General features: G+C 38.5%; 1 protein-coding gene across 6 annotated transcripts; it reads right to left on the reverse strand.

Moving 5' to 3' along the window:
• Positions 1 to 6,310: 6,310 nt before the first annotated feature.
• WBP11 (WW domain binding protein 11) lies at positions 6,311 to 22,222 on the reverse strand. Of its 6 annotated transcripts, none has more exons than XM_081059174.1 (13): positions 22,024 to 22,162; positions 21,235 to 21,388; positions 20,695 to 20,779; positions 20,161 to 20,192; positions 18,934 to 19,027; positions 14,936 to 15,132; positions 13,894 to 14,027; positions 13,477 to 13,676; positions 12,742 to 12,933; positions 10,704 to 10,805; positions 9,995 to 10,282; positions 8,802 to 8,984; positions 6,311 to 7,619 (listed from the first exon to the last, which is right to left on the reverse strand). In XM_081059174.1, the coding sequence occupies exons 3-13, from the start codon at positions 20,756 to 20,758 to the stop codon at positions 7,186 to 7,188; spliced, it is 1,920 nt and encodes a 639-aa protein (XP_080915300.1). In that variant the 5' UTR covers positions 20,759 to 20,779; positions 21,235 to 21,388; positions 22,024 to 22,162; the 3' UTR covers positions 6,311 to 7,185. The 6 variants fall into 6 exon arrangements, with proteins under 6 accessions (XP_080915300.1, XP_080915303.1, XP_080915299.1 ...); XM_081059177.1 differs by having other exon boundaries at positions 6,317 to 7,619; positions 22,102 to 22,222; XM_081059173.1 differs by having other exon boundaries at positions 6,317 to 7,619; positions 20,695 to 20,839; positions 21,822 to 22,191.
• Positions 22,223 to 22,842: the final 620 nt, after the last annotated feature.

Raw genomic sequence — 22,842 nt, forward strand, 5'->3', positions numbered from 1 at the left:
AAGTTTAGGTATAAAAGCAAACCTGACATGACAGAATGTGCTAGGCAGAGAAGCAGCACAAACAGCAGCACGGGGGTCAAAAAACAATACTTGCAACTGGATGTGAATGAATCCAGGGGAAGAGGTCTGACCTAGAGATAAGGATTTGGGAGTCATGACTAAAAATGGTCAGAGTGGACAAAATCATCCAGAGGGAATATACATATAAAGAACATATATATAGGCGTATAAGTGAATCTCTGAGGGGATCTATGAGATCTAATCTACTGGCAGAAGAGGAGGTGGCTTTAAGGAGTTGAGAAGACATGGCCTGAAGGCCACCAGGAGACAGTGAAAATGGACAGAGATTTTTCACAATTTGGTTCACTGTACTCCTTGACACCTCCTAATTTTGACACCTCCTAATTTGCTTATAACTAGATAACGTTCTTTACAGGTTATTACATGTCCAATGCTGACAAGTTGACTGACTTTACTAATGGTACTGGAATGGATATGCTTTTTTACCCTTTGCATTTTTACGTTGTTGCACATATAGAAATTCGAAGTATATGTGGTGACAACAGAAACTTAAAAAAAAAAAAGGCAGAAAAGAATGTTGGTCAAGAACCATTTTGAAACATCTTTTATCATTCATTTAATTGAATATAGTTCTTTACTTATTTTAATTAACTTTAATTTTAAAGAAGTTATAGAAACTCATAGCTTATTAATTCATAAAAGCAATGTAGGTATTTTAGAATGCTTAAAACCTAAAAAAGTTAACCCTGACAAACCAAATTTTTACAAATCAGATAATGTTTAGTTTCCCAAGAGAGGGAAATGGAGAGTAAGAGGAACAGAAAAGAAGAAGAAGAAAATGAAAGGAAGCCAGTTGGCTTCAGGTAGATCTGAAATTACCACTGTAAAGCTTTATTTTGTTTCTTCTACAAAGAGAGGAAGAAAAGTTTAGGTGCTGAAAAACAGATTTTAAAATATATGTACGTAAACGAAATGGCAGCACATTTGGGTTAGTAATTGGATCCTTGATAATTTTATCAAGCCATGCAATTAAAAAGCCAGCACTGCATAAATCCAAATTATGGAAACAAAAGAGAGATTAAACCCTACATTGAACAAAATTATTTCTTTTAGACAAACGAGACAAGCAGTCTGTTGGGAGCTTATTTGCTTCCTGCTTTAAAGTACTTTTCAAATGAACTATCTTGTTCACGTCAAAAGCCTAAGTGGCCACTGCAATTGCAAAATATCCCTGATGAAATTGTGCCTATTAGAGAGGTAGGTGTACAAATTCCTGTTATAATGAGAAGACATGAAGGAGGCAGGTGTTTGCCTGAAAGAGGTGCAATTTTCGGTTGTGACGACTAGGACAAATACATGGTTTATGAAGGTGTGTAATTTCTGATCCACAGAACTTGGCCAATGGCCAGTCATCACCGAGCCTGGGTTCAGGCAGGCAAAACTAAACAAACCAGTTCTCAGAGACACAAAGACAAGAGTGAGGAAGAAGTCTATCAGATTTAGAAATGGTGACCTGAAACAAAGTTTATCCTGAGGTCGTTGGTCTGATGGAAACTTCTGAACTCAGGCCTTGGGGGTCATCTCAAAAATAGAATTGTCAGGCCTATGCCCATCCTCTCTCTACAGATTTTGACTCTTATAGACAATACTAAATATTAAGAAAGCTAGCAAGCAATGAAAACAGGAAATAGACTAAAAACAATTTTACTGAGGAATACTAATATCATCAGACGGAAAATTCCAAGAGATCTTGTTCCTAAGGAAACATACGTACTAAACTCAACACTGAATTTTTTCAACGAAATGCAGGATCTCAGTTCAGCGTCTCCCAGCCCTGAGCAGGTAGTACCTCACACAGAGGGAATCACCAGGGATTTCAGATGTTCCCATTGTATCTGAGTTGAGAATCTCGGTCCAACCAATGAGTGCTTTAGCTGATTGCTTTAGCCGAACCTGTAATTTTGTCTATGCCCTCTAGCCAAAGACCAACAAGAATATAGCTGTAGTTGAACAAGTTGGGCTTATTGCTCTTTGCATAAAGGGAGAATACTGTAAGGCAATGTGGTGTGTGTCTCAGAGAGTATTAGAAAGGATTTATTATAGGTTTTGGGTTTGTGCTCACTGACTGGGGCTTTGCCCAGAATTGCATGCTGTTGAAGTAAGTCTGATTTGCGTAGCTTAATACATCTAATAAGGTACAAGGAATGGAGTGAGGCTAAAGCTGTAATGGGTCAATATGCTAATGTACCTTGGCTAGCATAGGGCACTGTTTCGTCATTTTTTGTGGTTTGGACAACTCTTTTTGTGTTCAGGCATGATTACAGAGTACTCTTGTTTTTGTTTTGATTTTTCATGGCCACAGAACAGCCTTGTCTGGTGTTGGTGTTCCGTGAAATTGTTTATGTTCCACCAAAAACCACAGTGTAGTTATGTCAGGCCAACTCCTAGCAACACCAGGGCCTGGCTGATAGTCCAGGCCAGTTGTGAGCCATCATGGGCTGCTTTCCCCTGTCTCCATAGTAAAGCAGAAATGTGACATGGAGAAGAGGGCTTGCTGAGCAATGGAAATAAACACATCTTAAAGTAAATGTTTTTACTGTGCAAGTACCAAGCTACTGTCTATGGGTATTTCAGTCCCACATTTATGTACTTTAAACATCTAACTCCTGCAACAATATCCTCTTGTTTTCATGTTCATCGAGGGACTTTTTATCTTGAATTATATTTTTTGTGTGTGCGTCTTCACATAGTGTAAGACTGTTCTGGTTTCTTTAATATGATGATCCATGTATTTCTAATAATAAATTATGTTTAAAATTTATATTCTATTTACATATACTTATATACCGGGGGTGCCAAAAAAATGTATATAAGTGGACACTTTGGTCAACATTGCTCAAGCAGTAGTTCACCATAATCAGAAGTGTCTGGAGGCTGATGGTAACCGCTTTGAGCACCTCTTGTAATTGCAGAAGTCAAACGTGACTTGTATTCATCTTTTGTTATCGGTATATATCGAGTATTACAATTTTAATACAGTTTTCCTTCCTTAAAATGTGTATACATTTTTTGGCACCCCCTATATAATTTTATATATTTAAATGTACATATTAAGTAAATACTATGACCTTACTTTTTTCCCTTCTATAATAATATCCATCTTCCCATTTGCCCAGACTAAATAGAATCCCAAAGTTATTCTGATTTGAACTCATGTCAGAAAAAAACATTCAACCCAATAAAAATCTAGGCGTTGCTTTTCTCATTCATAAAATTAGGATAATAGTAACAATCCCTTAGTATAAAGCAGTTAGTGACTAGTATATGATAAGGGCTCCATGAATGACTACTGTCATTATAATTTCGACTTCACTTTTCTCTTACCCTTGGTCTTCTTGTCTCTCATTCAGTGTTTATGATATTTACCCCCTACCTGCCTCTGAGCTTCATCTTTCATCTGCCTACTTAAGACTTCATAAAAATAACATGGCCTTTGTATTTGTGGGTGGTGTATTGTGTAAAACGAGATAAGATTTCAGAGCTTTCCTAATATCTATTCTTCCCCTCTTCTTGCCTGAACTTTGGCTGTCACCTGCCTTCTTACTTTACCTCACTCCCCATTTAATTGGAGCCAAGGTTGCTGGGTGCAGTGATAATGAATAATGTAGTTCATTCTGTTCTTCCTTGGACTCTAATTTATTATTCTTGAGATTCTATGGACACAAACACTATCACATTCTAATTTTTCCTACAAATATTGTTATAAAAACCTTAAAACACATTTATGTTTTTGCATCTTAAAGCACTTTTTAAGTCTTAATTCTCCTCTATATCAACTATTTATCTCCTGAAAATGTGGTATAATTCTTAGTAAATATGGTAAATTGCAATAGAAAACATTTAGCTTGTTTTTCGGCTTCAGATGCGTAACAAGGGGAAATACTCTGAGCAGGATAACAGGTCAAGGAAAAACATGCATTTGGGGATCCATGGTCTTTTCTTTGCAAACTGCTGATTTTTCAAAAACATGTTTTCTCTATTTGTTTGTAGCACCATGCAGGTAACCAGTTGTTAGTATTTTTAATCATTCAGAGAAACATTTCCATTTGTTTTTTTCAAACCTCTCTTTAAAGGGAACATACAAAAATTATAAAGTTGTGATGAATGTCTTCACTGTCATGTTGCATATATAGCCATCAGATTATTTATTTTCCAAATTGTTCATTAGCACAGGTTAAAAAAAATTCTTTACAAAAATTGGCATTGGTAAATACTGTATTCAAGGTATGAGACTGAAGTGACACAGGCATTGTTTGTCAGCTAAAATTTCCGTAAGGGCCACGAGTAGAAGCCTCATGTGGTTTTGCTCACCACTGTTTCCATCACCCCCAGTAGGCTCTCAGTAGGCTCTCAACTGTCTGTGGAATAGTGTATTCCCTCTCAGGCCTCCTCACCCTCGGCTATCTCGTTCCATCTGTTATCCTGTCATTCTCCTGTTACCTTTGCCTCTCAGCAAAATGAGCAGGCCCGTTAAGCAGAACCCCTCTGCTCACCCAGTCCTCAGCCACCTGCCCTGTCTTACCTCTTTACTTTCCTTCAGAGCCAAACCATAAAGTTTCCTTGGATACAAAGGAATTGAAGTGGGACAGTCAGTTTGTTCTCACAGAAGTCCCCGTTCTGACCTTTGCCAGAAGCCCTTATTCCCAGGAATGTAAAGAAAAATTTCCTCTCTGCTGATATACCTTCTTGAACCCAGGGCGTGGATGTGTAGAAATTATCTATAGCTCTGCTCAGTGACGCCTTATTGAGCTCCAGAGTCCTGCAGTGAGACCTGTCATCCAAACTGATTTTGGCTGAGGAACTTTTTCAGGTATTAGACCTGCTCCAGTTTGAGTTCAGGACCAAACACAAGTGTGTGGTTCTATGCGGGGTGGTAATTGTGGCATTTTCTGTGACCTGAAGTTCTGTGGCCTTGAATGCAATAAAAAATAAATACTAAACAATATCCCAGTTATATATGAAATATTAAGATTACAAACTAGAATGTACAAAATGAGAATTGAAACTAAATAGAAGCTTGGAAGTTATCTAGGGCCTGATGCTGACCCCATGCCACGGCAGACTATTATTGTGATCTTCAGTTCCCATTTTATGGTACCGTAAGACCAAGAAAAAAAGGAGTTTCAAAATGATTTTAAGAGGCGATTAATGATAAGGAAATGGTAATATTTATCCATAGCTGATTGAAGATTTGTATCAAGCAGTGACTTCAGAGACCTGATCTGACCAGAAGTACTTTTATGAAACCATGGCATGGGATTAGGATCATGACAGTGATGTTACCCAGAATCAGAACTCATTCCTTTCCTGTAGACACAGCTAATATGTTCAGTGTGTCTGATTTTACCACTGAAAGAATTTTCAGAAAAGCAGTCAAGTTAGAAAGTGATTTTATGATAAACTGTCAACAGTTTTCTTAATTAACATGCAATAGATCTCTCAGGGGGGAAAGAAAGAACATTAAAAATATTGCAGACCAAATACTGAGGAGTAATAGTTTATACTGAGATTAAATATTGATTTATGATGTATTTGTGTTCCATTCTTGCATTTGAACCATCAGATTCAATTCACCAACTGACCTACAGTTGCAACGATGTTGCTAAGCTTTTTTATTATGAGAGGGATTATTATGAATTTGTACCTCATTGCTGAAGATCACTACGGTCACCTGTGAAGTATTCCCCTTGGGAAGCTATGCACCAATGCCACCACCTAGTCCACCCTGCAATGCAATGTTGGAACTTTCTGGAATGGCCATCAGTTGTCATATTACCCTTGATGTCCTAAATGTCATCAAAACGTCTCCCTTTCCATATTTCCAGGTAAAGGAAGTCATTGGGGGCAGGTCAGGTGAGTAGGGAAGGTGTTCCAATACAGTCGTTTACTGGCTAAAACCCCTCACAGCTGTGATGCAAGAGCTATGAATTGCTAGCGAAAAGTTCAGCAGCCTTTTGAGCACTCCAAATAGTAAACTTGGTGAACTGCCCAGTTGGTACAAATTCATAATAATCCCTCTCATAATAAAAAAGCTTAGCAACATGTATTGTCTCATTGTGTGGGTGTGTCTTTGTGTATGAAATACACTGTTGGGTCACTGGATAAACCACGTAAGTCCTTTAGCTTCAATACTCTCGTCTATAACATGGGGAAAATATGTCATCCCCAAGATTACTGGGTAGATGAATTAGTTATTAAAGCACTTTGTAAAGAAAGTATCAATGCAAATTAACAGCGTTAGGCATTTTTATTCATTTGATGTGCTTTTAAAACGAAAAGCTTGTAAAACCAACAAATTCAAAAAAGAAAAAGTAAACTACCCTCTGAAGTCAATATAACACTAAAGGAAAAGAATTATTTCTCTTTATTCCTTAAATGTAAGCCTTAGTTTTAACCACATTTTCAGCAAGATTCTCAATTTGTACCTTAAATGTAGTTCCTTAAAACCAAAGTTTTAAATACTTGCTTCTTTTTTGACCCTAAAATAGATACCATGTTTATACATGATCAGGAACACAGAGGATCTTGGTGTAGAACATTTATTTATTTATTCCACCAAACACTCAAAGTTTAGGTCAGTGGGAAATAATTTTAATCAACAATTGTACATTGTCTTCCCTCACATCTCATTTTGTATTAGGAAATGACATTGTGATCCATTTCACTACAATATTACAAAATATTTACAATATTAAAAATAATGCAAACACAAAAGACAAGATGGAGGTGAAATAAACTGTTTTTCCCCCCCCAAAATCTCTACTCCAGTGCCCACAGCACACAAGAAGAGAATCAAAAGAAATAAGTAACAAAGATCGCCCTGATCACAAGTTTCCAAACGGAGAGGGGAAGAAATGGGATGAAAATGGTGGTATGAAAGGGAATAGATATTAGCAGCACTGCTTCAGTAACCAATTTATTCTCAGTGAAATACCCTCTCATATACAATGAATTCTGAACAAGGCTAAACTTTAAGATATTCCCTTAACTGAAATTAAAAAATACCCTGCCAGTGAAAGTAGCTCTTTTGCCTAAGTTTCCTAAGAGCCTCTTTTTCCACGCACCAACGACATGAATAGAAGTGTGTTCAGGCATCAAAAGTTGTCACAGTAACCCTTCCATCTCTTTCATGAAAGCTTCATACACATCATCCTTAGTTTGTACTGAGACGGGAACAGATGGACCAGATTTGGGGGCTGCTTTGGCAAGAGGCACAGCAGAATCATCCTCTGACTTTCTTTGGGGAGCAGCAGAAGCCCCTTTATTCTCCCGACGGACCCTCAGTGCGGTGGGCACGAATCGAGTAATCTCTGCCTTGGGATTGGTGATCTGTGGCTTGGCACTGATGGTTGCTGTGGCTTTCTTCTCAATGGTGGCTGCGCTCGTGTCATCGGCCTTGGGTCGCTGAATCAGGTTGGGTGGAGCACTTAAAACTCCAGGGTTTGGCAAAGGAGCCGGTGGGAAAAGCCCAGGTGGGGCAGGTCCAAGTGGAGGCACCAAAGGTGGGCGCATCATGCCAGGACGAGGTGGGGGGATACCTAAGTGAAAGAGAAAACAGGCTGAGGAACACCACAGGAACTAATACAATGTAACTGCGATTAAGGATGTTAAAAACAGATCGACACGTTTTTAAAAATGGACTATTTACATAAAATAAGCTGAAATAATGGCTGGTTGCTATTTGAAACTCAGGAATATATTCTGATAGTAAATAATATTTTACTACAAAACAATATTTACTTTCAGTCTGTATTTTGTACTTATACTAGGAATGTTTTCTTCCTCTTAAATAACGTACTACTTTAAAATTGAAAAAAAAAACAACTGGTGTGAAATATGATTTCAAAATGGTCGAATTTCAAATCTGACAGCCCACGAGTCTACTAGCTGTGTAGTGCAGATGCTATCACGGCCAAGACTGGGGGTTTGGTTCCTATGCACTATTTAATGATTTCCACCCCTGCCCCCCAAATGGTAACTCCAGGAGTGGGGAGTAAGAGACTGTAACTAATCACAATCTGTCACCATTCCTGGAAAAGAATTCATGTCCCATTGATGGTTCAGACATATCATCATTTTACCTAGAATTGCAGGTGTTTCTTCAAATGTCACTTGTAAGACTGAAGATAAAAATACCAAATTTCATCAAATCTAAGATGCTACTGCTTATATGAACTCATAAATATTTAATATACAACTAAAAGGGAGAAAAAAAATGTCCAAGCTGGGGAGCTTAAAAGACCTTCTCATTAAACTGGGACAGTTTATGTAGTAAACCAGAAATATACTGGCACACATAACAAGACCACAAGGAAATTTCCTCTCTCTCTCTACCCAGTATCAATTGCTTATCTAGCATTGATACTGGGTAGAGAGAGAGAGAAAAAAACATCTCCCTTGTGATTTTAAATTTTAAGCTGGCACTTATGGAGATGTATGGAATGACTTGCCAAATATAAGTGAACACCTAAAAAAATAAAATCTCAAATGGAGAATTTAATCCAAATGATCTCTGCCTGGGAAAAAGCCCTCGATTGGGAGGCAGAATCAACGCAAATACTCTATAAAAGAACTCAAGTTCAATCCAGGCCAATAACATTTTGAAAACACCACTTTAAGACATCCCTTCATTTTAGGATATTGAATTGTGAAAACATGTCTTAGAGCCAATGGAATATATATAGTAGACAAACGTTCGTTATAGCAATTGAAAGCTTTACCTGGTGGTGCAGGGGGAGGTAGCCTTGGTGGGGGTCCCCGGGGAGGAGGGCCAGGAGGCAGGCCTGGAGGGGGGCCTGGGGGAGGCCCAGGAGGTCGGCCTGGCGGTGGGCCGGGAGGTAAAAGTCGGGGTAAAGGCCCTCGGAGTCCTGGCATTCCAGGTGGTCTCAGGAATGGAGGAGCTCCTGAAAAGAGAAAAATGATAAATTAATATCAAACAAATAGATATGAAGTAGTAATGTGGTAAAAATAAAGGCTAACTCAGTTGTGGCTTGATTTATCACTTTAACCTGAAGTTATATAACTTTAAAAACTGATTGAAACGTGTGGAAGCAGAATTCACACAACAAGTATCTGAGCACCAGAGATAGGGTATTAAACTTCTTACGGATCATTTCTTTTTCCACAGCACTGACAAAAAGGATACTCAGTCACAGCTCTCTTGGGCTGGAAACATACAAAGATGGTAAGAATTCTTAAATGGTGCCAACATGAGCTGTAAATGGACTACAAAGTGAAGTGCTTTAATGATCTCCTGAAATTCATTAAGATAAAGGACCACTGAGAATGACATAAAATAGGTCATTTTGCTTTGCACCAGTAGGAAAAGGATGAACTCAACTGAAGAAAACTTAGTTGGCTGAATGTAGAAGGAATAAAATAAAGAGCCAAGAAGTTCTATATGTTCCTTCAGACTGTAAATGAACTTTTTATACTTTTAAGCTCAACACTTGATTAATACCGACCGTTTTTGTCTCTAATTACTGTAAAGATTACACTGACATCTAATAATCCCCAGACCAAAGGATAGGAGACAGTATTTACTGTATCCTAATCCCACTGCCTCCCAATTTAAGTTTATGATATCAAACTTGTCATATAAAATATAGTATTAAAGAAACTCTTGGTTACATACTCCAGTTTCTGCCTGCTAGAATCAGAACTAAAGAATGCTGAAAAAGGAAGATCTTGGGAGAGAAACATGGCTGTCAGAAGTATTATGAGTTGCAAATGGTGCTGTAAGAATAAACCAGTTGCACTTATCCTTTGAGAATCCTTGATTTCTTAGGGAACTGCAGTAGGAGGAAACAAGAAAACATCTATACTAATGATATGTATTTTTGGAATGACTTCATTGTAACCACACAGAATGTGGTTAGACTTAATTATTTATCCATAATATGTAGATGCTTACCTGGAGGTGGTCCAGGAGGAAGGCCTGTAGGTGGTCCAGGTGGCCGTAAAGGTGGAGCAGGAGGTGGTCCAAGAGGAGGTGGTCCTGGCATGGGAGGTGCTTGTATCTGAGAAGGAGGAACAGACTGTGGGGGACCTTGTTGCTGTGAAGCAGATGTACCATCAGAAAGAGATTCCTCTTTATGCTGTTTTTGTGACTGCTTTTCTGCTTCAGAATCATCAGAATCGTCTTCATCATCGTCCTCTGAAAACTCCTCTACTTCCCGTCCTTCCTCAGGGATTTCTTGACCTGAAAGTAATTTTACACCATGTAAATGGAGTTGATTAATATTTTACAGCCTGTAAAAGAATGATGCCTGAAGATACATGCTCAATAAATGCTTTCTTAAAATTAACAACCAAATAGTCTTCTTCAATAAAATACTTAAGATATGGAAGAATCAAATAATATTCCACTGATCTATGCTAGTGTAGCATAGTGAATGAGCCCAGGCTTTAGAAGACAGACCTGGATTTAAATGCCAGTTCAACCACTTAGTAGCTGTGCAACTTTGGGCAGCTTACCATAATGTCTTCAAACCTTACCTTTTATAAAACAAGGATTTGTTACTTACTTCAGGGTTGCTGGGATAGTAAATGGGGAAAATGTATGTAAAGACATTGGCATGAGGAGTACCAAAAGCTGCTTCACTATTCTTTCCCTGTCTTACCTGCCATTCGCAGCATCATAGCTTGAAGAGGAGTCAGCTCCTTCATGTTTTTCTTTTTTTTCCTTGATTTCCCAGGCATATCTGCAAATCGTACACTCAGACCTAAGAGGCCAGAGGAGGGAGAAAGAGAGGGGTGGATTACCATCAACAAAATTCATTAAATGCTTACTGTAAAACAAATACTATAAATTACTAGACATGATTGTTGCCTGTAAATTTCCTGTAAAACTTGGCAGAAAATAAGCGCAGAGTCATATTAAAGACAGTAGCGTACCAATTGGTGGTAAATATATGTTGTACTGATTGAAAAGTTACAAATTTAAAAAAAGCTTCAAGACTACTAATAACATCTTTATGCCAATAAAATTGAGCACTCAGATAAAAACAATTTTCTAGAAAAATATTAAGTTACTAAAATTGGCCAAAAAAGTGGTAAGACCAGAATACACGAAAATGAAATGGAAGTCAAATATCTACTCATCTGGCTGAAATAATTTTACAAGGAAATTCAGCCAAACATTAAGTTACAGAAATTTCCTACAAAGGGCACAGGAGGAGATGGAATGCTATCCAGAACTCATGAAGCTAGCATAACACTGGTACCAAAACTAATCTACTGGCCAACATAAAATACAAACTTGAAGAGACAGTGTTCAAAAAAAAAAAAAAAAGAACCACAATCACCTAAGGTTGGTCCCAGAAATGCAAGATGGTTTAACATTAGAAAAACTATCAATGCAATCCATTATAATAAACAACTTAAACAAAAACTATAATATCCCAATAGATGTTTAAAAAGTATTTACATATGATAAAAGCTTTTAATAAACTAGGACTAGAAGGGAACTTCTTAACCTGACAAAGGCTATCCTCTAGACACTTTTAAATATCATGCTAAACGGTGAAACGTTAGGAGCATTCTTAGTTGGTAAACATTTACAAGAGGACAGGAATTCCACAAGGGAAGGGCTTTAGTTTTGTTCACAGCCTTAGTATCTACAAACATGCCCTGCATGTAGTAAAAACTCAATAAATATTAGCTGAATGAATGTTCAATCAGGACAGCCATTTTAAGCAAGTGTGCAGTGATGAGTACATGTTAAGAAAAACCAGTTGGCAGAAAGAGAAAAATGAGGCAAAGACCACACAGTCCCAGAAGAAATGGAGCTGCTGTGGCTCTAATGGCTTCCTACTTTCCAGTGCTAGCTCCTGTGTAAGGGCCCTCTGTAATTTTTCATTACAAGCTCTCCTTAGCTACCCTTTTAAACTAACTTTCTAATTTATAACCAAACCCTTAAGAAATAGGTGAAAAATTATCACCATTACAAATACTAACATTAGTAGTATTACTAACACATATATACTGTGTTGTAGGCTATAAAACCAATCCCAAAGGAAGCCAACACTATTGAGGCGTGACAGAGTATACATTTTCATATTGCTCAGTACCTGTAACAATGCTTAAAATTCTTGATGAATGTCATAACTACTTTTTAAAAGTATATGTAACTCAGTCTAAATTTATAGTAAACATGTAATGCACATCATGAATATATTATGCTACCATTAGTGATGACTCCACTTACAAGCATGCCTCAATTATATTATGGTTCTGGTTCTTATAATATACCACGGACACATAAAATTTAAAGAGGTTCAAATGTAGATATTTAAATAGAATGATTAAAAAACAACATGAATATGGTTTTCTCAATAGTTATGTGGTTGTTCGGTTGTTCTTTCTTTCCTATACACACCCATGAGAGTACATCTTCATGCTGTTGAAGAGCTATTATCTTTTTCCCCAAAAGTTAACATCAGACATTTTTATTACAAACACTGCTTTTTTCTTTACATCCATTGAATACTTACTATGCGTCAAGAACTTTGACTCTGCTGAGATATAAAGATGAATACAGCTATGATCCCTCTTTTCAAGCTCACAACACAATTACTTTCAGAGATGCGTTAATAAATCAGGAACTTTGGCTGTGTGCTAATTAATAATCAATACCACAGAACTTTCATCTGTACGTACCTGACTTTTTTTCTTCATTGTTTTCTCTTTCATTATCATCACGGTGCACAAATTCATCCCCTTCACTTTCTCCATCTGATCTGTCAGTGTCGCTGTCGTCAGTACTGTCATCATGCTTATCTTGATCCATATCCTCAGGATAGCCGTCATCTTCACTGGTGCTGGAAACGTCATCATCATGACTCCGTTGAGCTTAAAAGGGGGCAGGGAACAGTTATGATTGACTAGATTCTCTATGACATGGTACGCCAAAACACAGAAAATTATGCTATGTAACTTACAATAATTTGTTTTAAAAATTTCTGTATATGAGCTCAGCTATTCACATAGTCTGACAGTATTTTCATTTGGCAGCAGTTTAAAATATTCAAACTAGAAAACAAACTGCCTAGAAAGTTGTATACACATACATACACAATCAGTGTGACTGTACATAATACTCTAGTCTGATGATAATAAAGCTGAAAGGGAAACAGGCGTCCAAGTCTTAGGGAATTGGTAGTAAGAGAGTGACATCTCTAAGAAAAGCATAATTTAAAACACAACAAACATTTTATACTTCATTATGTAGGATGCTTTTACTTGGGTAGATCCTATGATGTATCAGTCTTTAGTATGTACATGGTACCATTTACATCCCAAGTTCTGAGGGGGGTGAACAGGATGTTAAACAGGGCCCGAATAAAAAATGACAGTGGAAAGGTTATAAGAGCAAAATGAACAGTCACTCCTTACCAAGTTCAGGACTATATAACATGTCTTCGTCTCGCCGACGAGGGGGAAGATCTAGGGCAAAACCCACTTTACGGCCATACATTTGAAGGACTTGAGGGGGAGGTGGACCGGGAGGAGGGCCGGGAGGTTTCCTGCCAGGGGGCAAACGTGGAACGCCATGTCCAAGAAGAGGAAGGATAGAAACTGCCCGAGTTGGAGGTCTGTCAAGAAAGTTTCACAGTAATCACGTTAACAGTGATGAGGTCTTTACTTGTTCTTCTAAATAATTTTCAAGGAATCTCTCATTTCATATTTACTTCAAATGAGGCACTGCTTACATTCACATTGTCTTTTATTTCCCATTACATTAATTTTGGCACTGGACAGTCAAGACGTGCTTCTCCTACATGCTATTTGATTTTGCTACCATTTCCTTACCCATAGGCTGAGGTCTTCTTAAGGATGGACGGTGGCTGGGCACCAGGAAGGGGAATGTCCTGGATCAGGATGTTGGAAGGAGCGTGTGGCATGTCTGGCAAAGGAATGCTCTCCACTTCCACATGCTGAGCATTCTGAAACACAGGGAATGGAATCTTTCAATAGGAGGATAAGAGAAATTCACACACTCAACACAAAAATTCAATGTTAGCTATTTCATAATCTGGATCCGCTTTCCACCTAGCATAAATATCACAAAAAAAACAAGAACAGCAAGCCTCATCAAAATTTCTAGTCTATCAACGAATTGAAAAAAATCTTTATCTCCTCTAAAAAATCTAAAACCCAGCTGTGTTCCTCACCCTGTTATCAACTAATACTTTTTGGTTATGGTTTGAAATAGCTGCTGTTCAGAGAAGTCCAACTATTAAAATATCTAGCTCCAAAGCCATCCTATTTAATATTCCGGATGACAGGTATCAATTAACTTCAAAATAGTGTATATTCAATGGCAGAGCTTGGACTCTAAAATTATTTCTGCCACAGATTAGCTGTATGACTGAGCAAGTTACCTTAGTTTCCTTTTCTATAAAATGGGACCCATACTGCCCACTTAACAAAAATTATAGCACTTGTTTTTTTTACATTTCATTTTGAGGAAAAATTTATAAGGAAATGTGAAAATCCAATGAGTTTTGATAAATGCACATATATCATACTCCCTCCCAGTCAATCCCTAACACTGTCCCAAGGCAAGGACTGTTACCAATTTTTCCTTCCATAGATTAGAATTGCTTGTTTTAGAATTTCATACAAATGGAATCATAACTACAAAAGAAGCTCAGTATGTTTTTGAGATTTAAAAGCACCTTGGATGTTTCCAGTTTTTGGCTATGATTACGTTGGCAGATGGATTAATTTCTCTTGTATATGTTTAATCTGACAAGAAATTTCCAAGAGGTTCAACATGATCAATTTCTCCACTAACAATTTTTAAGAACAAATCTGACATTTCAGTTTCTCTCAAAAGAAACTTGAGTACCTTGACAGCATCAAAATATTGGCTAAGTTGAGCCCTCTTCTGTTCATATTCTACTTCTAGCTTTCTCAATTCTTTGTAAATATCTGGATTCTCTTTTTCATAGAGTCGTAGAATACGTTCAAAGGTTTCACGCAGCTTTTTACGCTTGTCTTTCAGCACCTTCTCATTTAACTGTGGCTGTTGCACTGGGTTAAACTCTGAGAGAAGAGAGCAGATTATGGAATTAAACATTAAAAGGTCACTTCATTTAGGTATCAAGACTGTCATTTAATAAAAATCTCCTTATATGCTAAGATTTTTAAAAGGGAGTTCGACACCAGATATACTCTTCAATTTCAAAAGAACTGAAATATTTATTAAAATTCCACCTTTTTAACATGGCCATGAATTTTACTATCTCTTCTAAGAAATGTCACTTAAGTAACTGATGTTCATTATCATTGTAATAGAAATTCATTTTCACTCCTCTATGCTAACAACCTGATATAGTGAAGTTTCAGCCAGACAGACCTGGGTTTACATACTACGCTGGCTCTGTCATTCAATTCGGAGATCCTGGACACTTTACTTGAATTCTCATGTTTAACTTCTTTATCTGGGAAACGGGGACATCAGCTACTTCATAACAGAGATCTGATGATTAAATGGGATCATAAGTAAAATATCTAGTGGTGTCTGGCTCATATTACTTTTATAACAGAATGGTGTTGTCTCGCTACCATATAAGCCTTTTTCTTCTCATGTGTTCAACATGGGGCTTAATTTCTGGTCTTCTGTCCCAAGAGAAATCAGCACAAGACTCCCAGACCTCCTGTGTCAATCATACCTGCTCCTCTATCCCTCTTGCCAGTGACTGATTCAGAGATCACATGGTATATGATACAAATTGGGACCAGATCCTTCTCTGATTTTTTTAACACAGATGTGTGAGAGAGACGCTCTCACAAGCAAGGATGAAATAAACCTTGAGCTTTCAGTGGCCTTGTAGCCCAACTACCACTACCGTGTTTCCCCGAAAATAAGACCTAGCCGGACCATCAGCTCTAATGCATCTTTTGGAGCAAAAATTAATATAAGACTCGGTCTTATTTTAACATAAGACTGGGTACAACATAATACCGGGTCTTATATTAATTTTTGCTCCAAAAGACGCATTACAGCTGATGGTCCGGCTAGGTCTTATTTTCGGGGAAACACGGTAATTCCACACACATATTCCACCTCCCATCCCAAGAAGTTCATTAACAATATGGTGAATAAAGCTAACAGATAAAGGCCAGACAGATAGATAAATGGACAGTCTTGATAATGATATCTGTCTGCATTTTCAAGGTCAGATTCCCTCTGGGATTTCTCAATTATGGGACTCAATGCATTTTTTTTCTGCTTAAACTCAGTTTGTACTGAGTTTTTTAAAAAACTTTTATTTATTTGTGTTTTTCTAGGACCCATCAGTTCCAAGTAGTTGTTTCAATCTAGTTGTGGAGGGCACAGCTCACAGTGGCCCATGTGGGGATCAAACTGGCAACCTTGTTGTTAAGAGAACTGTGCTTTAACCAACTGAGCTAATCTGAGCTAATCCGCTGCCCCTGTACTGAGTTTTATAAATTGTAATTAGAGTGCTGATAAACAATGTTACTTTCTCCCTTTTCCTTTTAAAAAAATTATTTTGGGGAATATTAAGGAACAGTGTGTTTTTCCAGGACCAATCAGCTCCATGTCAAGTCGTTTTCAATCTAGTTGTGGAAGGCACAGCTCAGCTCCAGGTCAAGTCATTGTTTTCAAACTAATTGTGGAAAGAGCAGTTCACTGGCCCATGTGGGAAATGAACTGATGACCTTGATGTTATGAGCACTGCGCTCTAACCACTGAGCCATCCGCCGCCGCTCTCCTTTTTCTTAAAGAATAACAAATCTAATCATTTTCTTCTCTAAATCCTATTAGCTAGCATAGTTATTCAAAACCAGAAGGTACAGTCTTATATACCACAGTATTCCTTAGTGTGATTAAGAAAACTATTGAATGCCTCAGTTTTAATCCCCGCTTTGCTACTTCTTAACAGTGTGACCTTGAGAAAAGGTAGATAATCCCTGTGTTAAATTTCCTCCTCTGTAAAACAGGGACAGTACACCTACTCCCCAAAAGTTGTGAGGATTAAATGAGAACATTTAAAAACAAAATTGGTACACAGCAAGGTAAGAGATCAACAAGCTTCAGAAGCTTCGGTTACTATTATTATCTCCTTTTAAAACTGATGAGACAGAGTTAACAGGAGGAAGCTTGTGAGCTAGGAGGATAAGACAGGCAGAGTTAACAGGAGCGAGTTTATGAGTTAGGAGGAAGGAGCTTAAAAATTAATCGCTTGGCTCTGAATCCCCTGGCTAGCACTGTACCTGTAAGCTGACAAGCGCCTTATACCCATCATAGATGGGAACAGAACGGTTCCTAGGCGAGGCTAACTGCCATGGCAACCCCCTACAAGCTAACAAATACCCATCATAGTATCATAGATGGGAACAGAACGGTTCCCGGAAAAAGCCCCCTGCAAGCTGATAAGCACCCTACATCCTACATAGAAAAATATACAACCCAGCACACAAACCCGCTGTAGCTGTTTACTCTAGACTCTGCCCCCAGCAGACTCTGCCTTCTGACTTCTACCCTTCTGTCTGGGCACACTCCTCTTCTCTAGGCATTGCCACGGCAACCTTCCTGCCCAACTTTTAATAACCTTTTCTTGCTTTCCTCCTTTTCTGAATCTCGTGAATTCTTTCATGTTCTGTGTATGACCAGGGGTATTTCTACATCAATACAAAAATCACATAAATCAGTTTAGGGTCATTTAATAGGTAACATCCTAATACTCCAGGAACAGCAATTGTCCTTACTGAAATTTATACCAGAGGCAACAAGTGGATCAGTTACAGCTGAACTGGGAAAGATTTGGCATCATGTAGCCTGACCCAGAACTCTTGCCAGGCGAGCTGCACAGACTGCCACATTATTTCAGTTACTATTTATACCGTAACCCCACATAACTGGATGTTTTGGAACCCCAATTAATACATCATTGAGGAGATTCACTGTTAACTTTTTCACTTATGGTTTTGGGCAAACTACTAAAACTGTTTTGGTACCTTTGTAAACAAAACTTGTAAAGATACTTTAATATGTTAAATAAAAAAAATGGTAGGAGGCAGAAGACAGAATTGGCAAAAATTTGATAGCTGAAAAGCACATAGGATTAAGGAGACTTCTATTTTTGCATGTTTGAAAACTTCTATAAAAAAAACCCCAAAATTAAAAATCCCACATTCTAATATTAAGAAATAGGTATTTGTGGGTTGGCATAAAATTTCCAGTGGCAGTATCACAGATGATTGTCAATCAACCTTAAATGCAAGGAAAGATAACATGCAGTTCCCTCATGATTCCAGTTCTGACAAAGCAGTTACAATGAAGATGCTTATGATGAGACCGAATTAAAATTATTCTATAAAAGGTGAAAAGGGGGAAATCCTAATCCAGTATTTTATAAAATGTGATTTTAAGTATTTGATGATTTCTTCTATCTTCTACATCCTTACTAAGTAGTCAAGTATCATTTTAGGTTCTCATTGGAAAACATGGGAAACATATATTCATGGTGCCTATTATTTAGATTTACATGGTAGCTGCCAACATTAAAAAACAAAACAAGACAAACAAAACCCCAAGGTGATTTCAAAAACCTGATTTCGGTTTTCTCTCAAAAAAATGAGCTGGCCAAAGTGAGCTTTCGTTACCCCATCACAATTAGCTCTAGCTAAATAATGGCTATCCTCTTATTCTAGATGAGACCTTCAGTTTATAATAGCTCCCCACCATTTTGTCTTCTTGATACTAAAACTAAATTCAAGTGTCAAAGGCTATCATGCTTTTCTTTTTCTTATGCCTGCCTGCCCATGTATCAGACTGTTATCCCTGTGATAAAATCTAGCCTTTTTATAAATTCTTACCCATTTCATCCAATTTCTCCATGTCCCGGATAATCTGTTTGGGATCCTTCATCTTCAAAACTGCAGCTCGTACCATCATGCGTTGTTTTTTGTTCTTAGAAAAAGAAAAGAGCAGTATGTCAAGAAGCTGGACACTCATGAGTTTTTATTTCAATTTGCTTCAAAAACCTATTTAAGTTGAAGTTGAACTTCTTGATATGATCATTCGTTTCAACCAGAAACATAGCTATGTAATTTTTTACTCTCAAAAATGTTTCAACTTTAGACAAAAAGGTAAATGTTATTTACTAGATGTGCTTTCTGAGGCAAGTATCTATGAGATCTAAAGCAATTACTAAAAAAAAATATTTGCAGTTTTTTAAAACAGGTTTCAGCTATATTCTAAAGGTATACATTCAAGTTTTACAGGATTTATTGCTAAACAATGTAACAAGAACACACAATTGAAAACAATTAAAAATCTGAGTTTTCTTAACGTGATACTAAAAAGTAAATCCTTTCTTATTCTGGGGAAGCACTTTGTCATCATCTCAATAGCTACATAACCAGGAAAATGAATGCACAAAGCTAGTTAGCATCACATTTATTTACAGCCACTAATTCAGTAGCTTTTAACGAAGCAGTATGTTTTAATAACTAACAAAAAAAGAATTACTTTCAAAAGTGTTATTTAACTCACTGGGAAAGACATTCAAATAAACAATGTTACAATAACCCATCATGAGCTTATCAGCAAGGTTAGTTTTGTTTCCAAGTACAAAAGGTCCCAGACTTTCCAATATTCGACTTATGATTTTTTTTACTTTACCATGGTGCCAAAGGCATTTGCATCCAGTAGAAATTGTACTTCAAAATTTGATCTTTTCCTCGTCTAGCCATGCAGTAGGATATTCTCTCATGGTGCTGGGCAGTGACAGAGAGATGATTTTGCCTAACTGGAGGCTAATGTCAGTGTTCTGAGCACATTTAAGATATACCAGGCTAAACTATGATGTTTGGTAAGCTACGTGTATTAAACACATTTTCCACTTAAGATATATTCAGCTTACAATGGGTTTTTGGGACATAACCCCATTGTAATAAGGAGCAGCTATATGGTACTTTGGTTTAGTGCATTTTATGGTTCTGGCAAGTAACTGGAAATGTTATTTGGAAATCCACTAATCCCAAATGATAAAATGTGCCAAACGACACTTAATAGCTAACTTGATGCATCTGAAATCATACCTTCTTTAGTTCTCTCTTCCGAGCTTCTTTTCCTAGAGAAAGAGAGAGAAAACTTTCAAACCTTGAATATTATTACATTTCTTCTTGTTAATACAATTCTTACTGTGAGAGGCTCTCCTGCACTGTAGGACATTCAGAAGCACCCTGGCCTCTACCTAGTAGATGCTGGTAGCACCTTTCTAATTTTGTCAACCAAAAATGTCTCGAGAAATTTTAAGCTTAAGGAAGAACTAGGAACCTGATGAAAAAAGATGTCATAAAATACAAAAGAACTCGCAGAACTAATTTATTCAAAATTCCAAATACAAAAAGAAAGTTTTAAACCAATTCCAAGTCAATCAAATTAGAAATATGCACACAATTTTTTTTGCATGTTTTAAAGTTTTAATCACGTGCCCACAAGAACACTGTATAACTTTATACAACCAATTCCTAGCACTGCTAATCTTGAAATTAGGATGTCATGAAATAGATTTCTTAATGCTTGCAATTTTTACCACTCCTCTTCATCATTCCACATTCACGAATACTTACGGGCTTGGTCTGTGGGGTTCATAAATTTCCCACTCTTGGTGGATGATGTAGACCTCCGTCCCATGTTGACAATCTGTATGGTTCACTTGTTCATTTAAAAAAAAAAAAATTACCAAAAGGTGCATCAAAGTAAGAACGTTCAAGCCTGTAGAAAATTTGTATGAGTTTATTAGAGCTTATCCGAGCCAAACTGACAGCCTGCCTGGCACCAAGATCTCAAAAATACGCTGGAGAATGAGTTTTGCAGTCCTGTTTATACTTTAGAATGAAGGATGGACCCTAAGGAAGATTACTTTAAGGTGGGAAAAAGCGAGGCAGGGAAATTTCTATGCCTGGATTACAGGACAGTTAACAAGATTATGTGCTCCCTTGCGGGTCATTAAGCCTCTGAGAGGTCCCGGAAAAAGAGCAATTTCAAAACTATGTTAACCTAGATGTACAGAAGCAATGCACAGGGCTGGCTTAACGCAAAGATAAACCTTTTGCTAGGGAAGTTATAAAAACCCGAGGTAAACTTTTTAGTAGACCATACAATTATACCTTTCCTTCTTTATGAAGATCTTATCAGACAAGTTTGTTATCAGTTAATGTCTCTTTCAGCAAGTGTTCAATTGCCTTGACTTTTGCGAAATGCGTCCAAGTTGTTCCAATGGCAACGACTTTACCCTGTGCCAGGATTTCCTTCTTATAAAACCTGGGAGTGGGGGAGAAGAGAGGCAGAAGCAAGCAAAATTGGTACAAATACAAGCCCTCCTATCTTGGTCGGCCCGCATCTTTTTTGCTTTCCTGTCTCAATCACCCTCGGGCTCTTGTTTTGACCCACCTCCCCAACCTGACACAGAATACGAATTACAGAAAATTTTCACAGAGGAAACTGGGGCCTTGGTCTGCGCCAACTACTATTACGTCTTGAAACAGAAGCGACGGGGAAATCGGGCCACAAAACCGTGGGGGGCCCTCTGGACAACCACCGAAGCTCCAATGGGACGGGGCCCAGATGCACCAAAGGCCAACAGTAGCTGCAACCGCCGAAACCATAGCGACGGTTGAACCTGACTCCAAGTACAAACATCAGACCTATGCTGTCTACGACCGGGCAACGTGCACAGGCAGGCGGCGGCGCTCACCGACTCGGGGCTCCGCCGCCTAACCGCGCTGGTCGCCGCTCCGCCCCCGGCTCGGGGATCCTCCAGTCGGCTACCCGGGGGACCCAACCGCGGAGAGGAGAAACGGGGCAGAGAGGCCTTGTGTCCCCGAGGCCACCGCGCGTGCCCCACGAAGGAACGGGAAAAGACGAAGAATCCGATTGGCACAATCCCGCACACTCACACTTCTGCTGGGCTCTAGGACTACCAGAAGCGGGCAGAGGACGATTTTCGGCCTCTTTTACTTGGTAGGGGCCTTCACCTCTGCCTCCCGGTCAGCTATCCAGCAACCGCCATCTTGAAACCTCGCGCCCCTCCGCCATTCCTACGTCACTTCCTATCCCTGTAGGCCGACGGACTCAGGGTTTCTCCGCCCTGGAACCGTAGAAAGTAACCAGGAACTCCAGGACCAGAGTCTCTTCCGCTCCAATACAGTACCGTATTGGTTGGTTATGGACTAAGAGCCCGCCCTCTTCCGCAGCACCTTGATTGACACTTCCGTAGACCAATGGAAATAAAAAGAAGCCGCCCGGCTATGAGATCGGCTCTCGGAAAGGAGGCATTCTGACCTAATTTCCGGGAGTTGCGTTTATTGCGCTGCGCTAGACCGGCGAGTATGAGCTAGGAGGTGTGTTGTACTCTTTCGGCTTCCTGGAGTTGTGCTAGTTCTATGACTTTCTGGTTTTTTTTTTTTCGTGACGTAGGCTAGTGCGATCTTTTGGGAGTGTCTGTTTGAAAACGAATTCCCGAATAATAGTTGCTACTGTGTTTGCGCTGTGCTAGAGTCATGACCATCAGAAAGTGCGGTCGTTTGTAGTCACACACAACATTTGTAGACCTGAGCAAATCAGTGCCCATATTGCAGAGCCAGATTGCTAATCTACAGGATTAGTGCTTTGAAAAGGAAATGTGGGGATACATGTGCTGTCAGGTTTACATTTACGACGGGCGAGGTTATATTGGCTTCTGGTCTCCACCAGCCAAAAATCCTCTATGATGTCAC

The sequence above is a fragment of the Rhinolophus hipposideros genome (assembly GCF_964194185.1).
Source record: "Rhinolophus hipposideros genome assembly, chromosome: 9".
Taxonomy (NCBI): domain Eukaryota; kingdom Metazoa; phylum Chordata; class Mammalia; order Chiroptera; family Rhinolophidae; genus Rhinolophus; species Rhinolophus hipposideros.